This window comes from Dasypus novemcinctus, chromosome 22 (genome assembly GCF_030445035.2).
Source record: "Dasypus novemcinctus isolate mDasNov1 chromosome 22, mDasNov1.1.hap2, whole genome shotgun sequence".
In the NCBI taxonomy this organism is placed as follows: domain Eukaryota; kingdom Metazoa; phylum Chordata; class Mammalia; order Cingulata; family Dasypodidae; genus Dasypus; species Dasypus novemcinctus.
This window is the reverse complement of record NC_080694.1, coordinates 46,093,510-46,103,885: the sequence shown is the minus strand read 5'-3', so window position 1 is coordinate 46,103,885 and position 10,376 is coordinate 46,093,510. Positions and strand designations below refer to the sequence as shown.

At 42.8% G+C, this 10,376-nt stretch overlaps 1 protein-coding gene across 10 annotated transcripts in view; it reads right to left on the bottom strand.

The window, feature by feature from the left end:
- Positions 1–778: 778 nt before the first annotated feature.
- Positions 779–10,376, bottom strand: part of SIRT5 (sirtuin 5) — a 51,907-nt gene continuing 42,309 nt past the window's right edge. For 6 of the 10 annotated variants that reach the window (XM_004454304.5, XM_058285238.2, XM_004454299.5 and 3 more), the window contains 2 exons: positions 9,939–10,054; positions 855–1,761 (listed from right to left, as the gene is read on the bottom strand). In XM_004454304.5, the coding sequence (XP_004454361.1) occupies positions 1,686–1,761; positions 9,939–10,054 (192 nt within the window). In that variant the 3' untranslated portion in view covers positions 855–1,685. Of the gene's footprint in view, positions 1,762–9,938; positions 10,055–10,376 lie in introns of all 10 variants that reach the window. The other 4 variants (XM_012523613.4, XM_058285241.2, XM_071210975.1 and 1 more) reach the window with 3 other exon arrangements.

Sequence of the window (10,376 nt, the reverse complement as noted above, 5' to 3'; positions counted from 1 at the left end):
CACTGTACACCCCTGGACACCCCCAGGAGGATTTCGTGTGAACTGGACCCTAAGGGTGCCCAGCTGGGCCTCCCGGCTCCCACACGTTATAAGCATCCCACTTCCCCACACAAAGGACCTTTGGGACTTATTAAAAATTACAACTTGCAAATGCAGTACAAAGTTTCACGTGAGGGTTCCTTGCCACCTATTTCTACAAAAGCCAAGTGTGTTAACGCTAAATGTAATTTTGCAAGGAGCTGAGGGGCCGGTGCCCGGAGGCATCATCACACAGGAAGCCCACCCATCCAGCGGTACGGGGGTTCTTGTCTACTAAAGGTCACTCCTCCCAGCCAGAAGCTGACATTCCAAGGGCCCCAGGTGCTGCACTACCTGGTAGGGCCCCAGGAGAGAGCTGTATTCTTTAGAAATCAGACTCCCAGGAAGTAAGAGCCACATTTTGTAAAGTCAGGGGAAAACCTTCTTACAGAACTCCGGGCCTGGGAAAGCCTGGCAGACCACGAGGATTCTGTGCTTCTGCGTTAGTGACACCGAGAAAGTAACCAATCACCTCTCCCTTTCCTCCCTGGCTAAGAAGCCCAGAGCTAACCACTAGGCAGCTGTGTTCACTCTTGGGCTCCATATGTCTGTACCCTCCTTTTTTCTCATCCTGATTTTCTACCTTGTTTCTATTTCCCTTCCTAGTACGTGTTCCTGTTTCAAGCTACCCCACATCCCTTGAAGTAGGGCAGCCTAGTAAGGAAATCTCTGAAGAGAAAAAGCCCCCAACAAATACATCTCAATGGGGTAACATCTTTATACAACCAATTACCAGCTATTTTTAAGAGTGACTTTCCATGAAAACTTGTGCAAAATCAGAATGAAATACCAGGATTTTACTCTTCTATTTCTATCTTTGCCCAAACAGCATACATTCCCAAATAGCAGAAATACAACTGGGATAAATTACAATAATCTTCTCAGTATCATTCCAATTTTAATACATGTGCTGCCAAAGAGAGCACAAATTACATTTTTTTTAGACACTCGAATTATGAACTCCCCCCCCCCAACAGCCAACAAGCCAGGTCATAGATACCTTATGTTTCAGTTCAAACCAAGTTAACATGCATTAACTTTACAGTCCTCTGGTTTCTCCTAACCACTTTGGCTACTGTTACTTCTAAGCCCGTCTCAGTTTGTCAGGGCTGCTATTAAAAATACCACTCAGCGGGTTGTCTTAATGGGAATTACTGGCTCACAGGTTCAGAAGCTAGAAGTCCCCAAATCAAGGTGTCAGCAAGGCCACGATTTCTCCCCAAGGAGTGCAGCAACCTGGCGATGGCTGGACGGCAGCCCTGGGCGGTCCTCAGCTTTCCCGTCCCACGACAACGCCCTCTGCTCTCTCCTCCGGGTTCCAGCGGCTCACTGCCAGCCTCTTCCTTGGCCTTGGCCTTGGCCTTCCAAGACCCGTATTCCGGACTAAGACCCATCCTGGTTCAGTCTGTTCAGCGTGGATTAAGATGAAGAATGTGTCCAAATCGGGGCACGAAATTCACCCTCAGTTCCCATCTCGTATTAACAGGCTAGGGGTAAGAGAGCATTTGAGATCTTTCAATATTCAGTTCGTAATTCACAAGATTGTGTCTTCCCCATTTGAAGTCTAGCACGAAGATGTACTATAGTTCTTTCTTTTCCCACAACAACTAGGAAACAGTTTCAGTTTCATGGCGGGCCAGGGCTTCCGGGAGAGTGGTACCACAGGGGCCCTGGAAATGAAACCTGAAAGAGACAAAATACAGCAGAGGTATGAGCTACAGGTTAGCGAAAGGAACACAAATCATACTTTTCTTAGTTACACTCCGATTAAAATCCAAATCCCCACAAAATGTGTGCACTCACTGCTTTCACCTACTTTCTAATAACAGGAGATACAGACACTTGATTATGTGTGGCTTAGGGAATATAGAAGAGCAACTGCTTAGAATTTATGTGCTACAAATAATTTTAAGAGGTAAAGGGAGACATTATTGCAAGGTATACTTTGTGATTGTGTGGCCAAATTCAACATTGAAATTGTAAGTTTATACAAACACACAACATTAAAACAACATTCACACAGGCTGAAGACAAGGGAAGTAAACAGCTCATGCACCACCCAAACCGAAAGGATTTTAGCAGAGGCAACAGGCCTCTCCAACTGTCTACTGGACTCTGCAACTAGCCTCTGTCTGTCTTGTAGTAAAGAATTAGAAAGTAGAAAGAGGAGGGAGATAAAAGAAGAAAAATCAATAATTCCATTTCCTTCAAGGGAAAAGAGTATGGAAGCACGGGTGAAGATAAACTAAGAAACAAAAAACTGGACTCTCTAGTGTTATTAAGACCAATTGAGCACAATAAAAAAGGGAAGCATGTCATTCATAATTCCTATTTTTTTTTTTTAAGATTTTTTATTTGTACACCTCTTCCCCGCCCCTGCTGCTTGTACTCGCTGTGTCCATTCGCTGTGCGTTCTTCTGAGTCTGCTTATCTTCTCTTCTCCTCTTTAGGAAGCTGTATTAGTCAGTCAAAGGGGTGCTGATGCAAAATACCAGAAATCGGTTGGCTTTCATAAAGGGTATTTATTTGGGGTAGGAGCTTACAGTTATCAGGCCATAAAGCATAAGTTTCTACCCTCACCAAAGTCTATTTCCACGTGTTGGAGCAAGATGGCTGCCGACGTCTGCGAGGGTTCAGGCTTCCTAGGTTCCTCTCTTCCCAGTGCTTGCTTCTTCCCAGGCTTAGGGTTCCTCTCTTCCCAGGGCTCCAGCTTAAGGCTTCAGCATCAAATTCCAACAACAAAACTCCAACATAAAAAAATCCTCCAACTTTGTCCATTGCCATGTCTTTTATCTAAGTCCCCACCCACCAAGGGGTAGGGACTGCACGCCCTACTGGCACAAGAGGTTTACCCGATTACTTAGTCAAATAAACCTCTGAATCCAATATAATCTAATATGCCCAGAGGAAAAGATCAGTTTACAAACATAATCCTATTGGAATTCATCAATAGTATCAAACTGCTAAAAACCCTGGCTAAACCCTGGACCTCCCATACAGTAGATGGGAGCCCAATTGCTGGAGCCACATCTGCTTCCATTCCTATTATTTTTTAATATTTCATTTTCCCCCTCCCCCTACCTTCACCTCCCTCCGCCTTCCCCTTCCCTGCCCTGTTTTTGCTGTCTATGTTCATTCACTGTGTGATCTTCTGTATCTGTTTCTCTTTTTGTCTTCTCATTTTTTCTCCTCTAGGATTCACTGGCATTCAATCCTGCAGACCTCTGATGTGGAGAGGCTCCCCGTTACCTGCACCATCTCAGTTCCTGGTCTCTGCTGCGCTTCACCATCATTCTCCACTTCATCTCTCTTTTGTTGCGTCATCATCTTGCTGCCTAACTCACTTGCATGGGCACTGGCTCGCCGTGTGGGCACTCCGCTCACCACGTGGGCATTTGGCTTGCCACGTGGGCACTCGGCTCACCACTGGCTCACCACACAGGCACACGTTCTTTTTTGTTTTTTACCGGGAAGCCCCAGAGACTGAACCCAGGTCTTCCCATAAGGTAGGCAGAGGACATCACTGGAGCCATATCCACTTCCCTCCTATTATTCCTTTTTTTAAAAAGATTTTTCCCCCGTCCCTGCCACCACCGCCTCCCTGTGGTGTTTTGCTGTCTGTGTCCATTCACTCTGTGATCTTCTGTATCTATTTCTCTTTTTTGTTTTCTCATCTTTCTCTTCTAGGATACAGGGATTCGATCCCGGGGACCTCTGATGTGGAGAGAGGTTCCCTGTCAACTGCGCCACCTCAGTTCCTTGTCTGCTGAACTTCACTGTGACTCCCCCCTTTGTCCCTTTTGTTGAATCATCATCTTCTTGCATGATGATTCACTTGCATGGGCACGGGCTCACCAGGTGGGCACTCACATGGGCACTGGCTCACCACACAAGCACTGGCGCGGGTACTCAGCGCACTGCACAGGCACGCTTTCTCCTCTTTTTCACCAGGAGGTCCCAGGGATTGAATCTGGGCCCACCCATATGGTAAGGGAGGCCTTATCACTTGAGCCACATCTGCACCCCCCTCCTATTATTCTTTATACTCTGTAAGTTAGGAATGTCTTAATGCTCAAGTATAGTAAATGTTCTTTTGACACAGTGTCACCAAGTGGACATTCCTGGTCAAATGGCATCTCCAAACCTTTTGACAGAGGTTTTCCGAGAATTACAGCCAGGCATGGAAAGTTTTTTAGGGAGTTCCTTGATCTTCAACTTCCATGTTTTCTAAGAAAGTAACTTTCAAGGGCCCCTTTCCACATTCACCCTTCTCCCACTTTACAAAAACAAGCTGTACTTGTCATCCACTCCAAATCTTACAATGGTGTCTTATCCAAGAGCATGAAAACCTATGGGTGCCAAATAAAAGTGTGTTTGAAATACCGACAATTTTTTTAAATGATGTCTAAGACTGGGTAACACATCCAGCAAGTGAGGTGGTTTTAATTCTTACTTTCAATAAAACTGAAAGAAGGTCTAATAGAGTTGTCAATTAACAGATCATTAAATATGATACCAAATTATGATGTGTATTTTAGCATATAACTTGGAAGGAGGTCCAAAATCTGAGTCGCACTGCTGTAAACAATTCATGTTATGTGGCCCTGGGTTCTCAGTTCTTACATGTATAAAAACAGAAACTAAGGCTCACAATTGGCATGGATGACATGAAAGTCATCACAGCACTCATCACACTGGAATAAGACACACATCAAGCCAGATGCAAAGTTAACAGAAAACATTTTTTTCCCAGGGACAAGCTGTGTCACAAGAACGACCAGCTGTGAGTGACTACTGCTTTTTCACTCACAAAGGAATTTCGTTGCTGTTTGAAATTATACCAGTGAAGAATGAAACAAACACTCATGCTCAGAGGATCTAAGACACTTTGACACAGAGAAGTGGCCTTGATTTCCAACCCAGGTTCAGAGTTAGAGATAAGGGTTTCTGGATACGACATTCCACATCTAGCTTAATTTTGTAGTCTCTGGCGAAACAAGATGTCCAGTCTACTTTGCCATCCAGCCCTGTTTGCTTTGAGCCTATCAAAAACTTCGTCATGTAAATTTCATCTGAACCCCACTCTTTCCCCAAATCCTACAATAACTCTATAATTCTCTTTGGTGACAAGCCTCATGGTTCCTCTGGTTTGTCATCTTCCTCATTGTCATGAGTCAAGACATCTGATTTTGTCAGTCTTCAGGTTTGTTCTGGGTGACAGTAGGCCGAATAGACTACAACAACATGAACTATGTCTCCTGACAATACATATTCACACATAAACTAATAAGAAAAATAGTGTCCCATAAGAGATGCATTTCCAATATCATTTTTCTTTCATGGTTTCATAAGAATTAATCATTTATGTTATTTTGAACCATTTACTACAATTTATTGTAATTTGATCTAGAAGAGATTTTAATAAAAAGGTTTAATATTTTAAAGGAAATTATTAAATAGAAAAAAACATTAATTCATGGGATATTTTGTTGCAGAAATGTAATAGGATAATCAACAAAAGATTTTCAAATAGATTATTACACTGTATAACATATATATAATATACTACATATTATATAATTTCTGTGGTAGAAGTGGAATGGAAATACAAGTTCCAGGAGAAAAAGGGAAACTGTGAAGGTTCCAACTGTTAAAGAAGGGCTTGTATATTTATTTTGTAAATGATAACAGTGGATATCAAATAGTTATTTAGATTTGACCAGGCACATTTAAAACCACAATATGGAAGTTTTACTATAAAATGCTGGTATTTACAATATATTGGGAATCACATCATTTTCAACTATTTTTAATGAAAAAATTTTAGATGTCAACTTTAAAAATGTGAAAGCGGTCTATGAACAAAACTCTTTGAAGGTCACTGCTCCAGCTCACCTGTGCACTCCCCACTTCCCCATCACTGGATAACTGAGTAGACTGTACTTGTTCTGAAACCTGTTCATGCCACTCATTGTTTAATCATAGTTTAATTAAAAATTAGATATACTGAAAAATGATAGCTGTTAAACGGGGAAAAAAGCATTGACAAGGATGCAGAGAGGGAAACCGACTTTGGCCCAGTGGTTAGGGCGTCGGTCTACCACATGGGAGGTCCGCGGTTCAAGCCCCGGGCCTCCTTGACCCGTGTGGAGCTGGCCCATACCCAGTGCTGATGCGTGCAAGGAGTGCCCTGCCACGCAGGGGTGTCCCCCGCGTAGGGGAGCCCCACGCGCAAGGAGTGCACCCATAGGGAGAGCCGCCCAGCGCGAAGGAGGGAGCAGCCTGCCGAGGAATGGCGCCGCCCACACTTCCCGTGCCGCTGACGACAACAGAAGCGGACAAAGAAACAAGACGCAGCAAAAAGACACAGAAACAGACAACCGGGGGAGGGGAGGGGAATTAAATAAATAAAAATAAATCTTAAAGAAAAAAAAAAAAAAGGATGCAGAGAAACTGGAATCCTTGTGCACTGCAGGTGGTAATGTAAAATGGAGCAGCTGCTGTGGAAAACAGTTTGTCGATTTCTCAAAAAGTTAAACATAGAATTGCCATATGAAGCAGAAATTTACTCTTACATATATATCCCAAAGAACTGAAAACTGGGATTCAGATACTTTTACACTAACGTTCATAGCAACATCATAAATAAGTTAGACACAACCCCAGTGTCCAATGGCAGATGAGTAAACAAAATGTGGCATAGCCATACCACAGAACGGTGTTCAGTCATAAATAAGGAATCAAGTTCTGATACATGCTACAGCATGGGTGAGTCTTGAAAACATCATGCTGAGTGAAAGAAGTGAGACATAAAAGGCCAAATATTGTACGGTTCCACTTACATGAGCTCTCTCAAATAAGCAAATTCATAGACATGAATTAGATTCGAGGTTACACCAGGGCTGAGGATGGGGAAGGGAGGAGAAATGAGGAGTTATTGCTTAGTGGGTACAGTTTCTGTTTTGGGTTATGAAAAAGTTTTGGTAATGCATGATATAAATGCAATTAATGCCAGTGAGTAATATACTAAAAAATGGTTAAAATGTTACTACAATAAAAATATAATTTAAAATCTGGATTTATTTCTAGGAAAGTAAGTTGAATGCTTTGGAAAGAAAGTCAGTTATTCCTTAAATTAGGTGTAGGCAAGACAACTATGAAAGACCAGGAGGAAGACTGCTGCACAAGTTTCTTTTTTTAAAGAAAGAGAAAAACATCAAAACCAGAAGTTGTAATCCTGTGTTTTTCCAAGATTTCCTGATGACAGCAATCACATGGGTCACCTGTTATTTTAAATATCCTGGTAACTGGATCTCTCCCTTGGAAATTCTGATGCAGTCAGGTGAGGACGGAGCCTTGGGATTTTTTTGTTTGTTTGTTTCTTTTATAAAATAAGGGTTCGGGGCGATTCCAATCTTCAGGGAAATTTGGGGAACACCAGAGAGATATATTATAGGAATGTTGCATGCAAAAACGGTAGACTTTAATCAGCAGATCCCCACTAAAAGGAAAGACCTTTAGATCTATCAAAAAACAGCAAATGAGAATGTACATTCATACTTTAAATTAATATAAAGGTTCCAGGCATATATCTTTTTTTTTGCAATACTTCCTTTGAAATGACTTTTTTGAACAGTCCAAAGAGGGGCCCCAACTCCCTGGACTAAGAGGGCTCCTCCCCCTACTCTTGACAGACCAGCCAGGTGGGGGTGCAATTTCCCTACAAAATGTAGGCAGGGGTAACTTCAAATAAGTGACCTCTTCACACCCTTGATGAATGAATGCCTAACTAAAGCAACTCATAAAACCATTTTCTAGTTAAGAATGATCACTTCTTTAGACTTCTAAACTCCAGCAGCTGCTGGCTTTTTGGGGGCCTCTGTCCCCATCCCCATTCCCAGACTTTGTTGCCTGACAGACCTCCCCCCCTCCCCCCAAGCCCACTGGCCTCCTGGGTGTGCTTCCTCCTGTAAGCCTTTGTTCAAGGTGACCCCAGTGCCTGGAAAGCCCTTGGCTGGCTCCTTCCCTCCTTCAAGTCTTTGCCCCCATCTCTTCTCAATGAGGCCTGAACTATCAATTTCCTTTCACATGACGACACGACCACCATCTTAAAAATATTAAGTCTTCTGATCCATGAACATAGGATGTCTTTCCATTTTTTTAAGTATTCTTTAATTTCTTGCAACAATATTTTGTAGTTTCAGAGTATAAGTTTTGCATAGCAGGCCATTTTAAAAGAAAAAGCCTTCCTAGTTCCCAGCATTTATATATAAAAGAAGATGTACAAACAGAGGACACAGGCTGGAGCTGATTAAAGCAACCCATGGAAAGACCAGGCTCAAAGCCAGGTAACTCAAAGACCATATTTAGGTGTTTCAATACAGCTTGTGGCACATTTTTTTTTATCCCTTAAAGGCAGCATTTTGGGAAGCAGATGCGGCTCAAGTGATAGGGCCTCCACCTACCATATGGGAGGACCCAAGTCCGATCCCTGGGGCCTCCTGGTGAAAAAGAAGAAAAGAAAGCATGCCTGAGTGGCAAGCCAGTGCCTGTGTGGCAGCCAAGCGCCTGTGGTGAGCCAAGTTCCCGTGTGGCAAGCTGAGTGCCTGCATGGTGAGCCGAGTGCCTGCATGGTGAGCCAGTGCTTCATGGCAAGCCAGTGCCCACGTGGCGAGCCAAGTGCCTGTGCAGTGAGCTGAGTGCCTGCACAAGTGAGTCATGCAGCAAGCTGATGATGTAACAAAAGAGAGACTAAAGGGGAGAGTCAAGGTGAAGCACAGCAGAAACTAGACACTAAGGTGGCACAACTGACAGGGAACCTCTCTCTACATCAGAGGTCCAGGATCGAATCCCAGTGAATACTAGAGGAGAAAGACAAGAAGAGAAGACAAAAAAAGAGAAAGTGATACAGAAGATCACAGTGAATGGACACATCAAAAACAGCAGGGCGAGGGAAAGGGAAAAAAAAAAGCAGCATTTCTCATCCTGGCTGCACATCAGACCACCAATTCATAAGGTGATTTAAAAGGAAGCTTACAAAAATCCTGATGCCAAGGCCACCTCAGACCAATTATATCAGAATCTCATCAGGTGGGACCCAGGCACATTTAAAAAACAAAGTGCGGCCAAGGTTGAAAATCAGTGATTACAGTAATTATGAGAAGTTTTGGTGAAGTTTTGTGTTTTATTTATTTATTTTATTAGTTATTTAAATACTTCCTTATTCCAGAAAGGAATTAAGTAAACTTGTAGGAATATATAAATTAAAAGTGGAGACAAAAGTGGGATGAAATAAGAAAGCAAAACAAAGGTGAAGATATAACATGGGATCCAGAATGAGACTCAAAATATATACTACAATGATCTGTATTTTCTACAGCTGGACTGCAAATATGGGAAACAGGATCAGTACCATAATGTGGCCACTAGTACAATATTCTTGCCAATGGGACCAAAGATTTACTTCCCTAGGTAGCCTCACAATGAGGACAGCAGTGGTAAGTCCTGAATGGTCTCCCAGGCATGCTTGCTGAGTGTTGGGCTTACCCACATCTACATACCTTACTAGGTCCAGCTAAAAAATAGAAATGAAAGGAAGGTCTAAAGGATCAAAGATTTCTTTTTAAATGTGAAGGAAACCAAAGTCCTATGGCAAATAGAGTGTTAAAAAGACATATAGCCACCTCAGTCTCTAGGTAGGATATTTTTTTCTTCCATAATAGAAACCAGACCAAATAAGAAAAAACAAACTGTGTGCCTCCTTCTCATTTCAGAAATTAGAACTGCAGTGAAATCTGCTTAGGTGACTATGCCTACACCTGCGCAATACATTCCACTTCCCACCCGGGTTAGCCGTGTACCTGAAGCGGCTCGTGGCTGGGGTGGTTTCCATGTTAAATTCGGCCACTGGCACACCCCTGGCAGCCACCTGGGGGGCAAACATGGCGGCAGGATAGACCACAGAGGAGGTTCCCACCTGCAAAGCAAAGCAAGCAAATGGAAAAGGACGAATGACCAGACTACTGGGAAAAGAAACATTTTGTGAGAAAACCTTAAAAGAACTCAAGTAGGTTCGTGGCTACAGCTGTGAGGGAAGCTGAAGCAGATGGGATGAATATTGTCCCAGGGACAATGCAAAAAGTGGAGGCATCCTTGTGGCTCTTCACTAGAGTTCAGAAGATCATGAGATATGAAAAGGAGAGCTATGCAAATGAAGAGAGTGACAAAGAAAGGACTTCATAAATATGTTTTGGGGGTTAGTTTGGCTTTGTTTCTGCTTTTTAAAGTTATGCAAATAA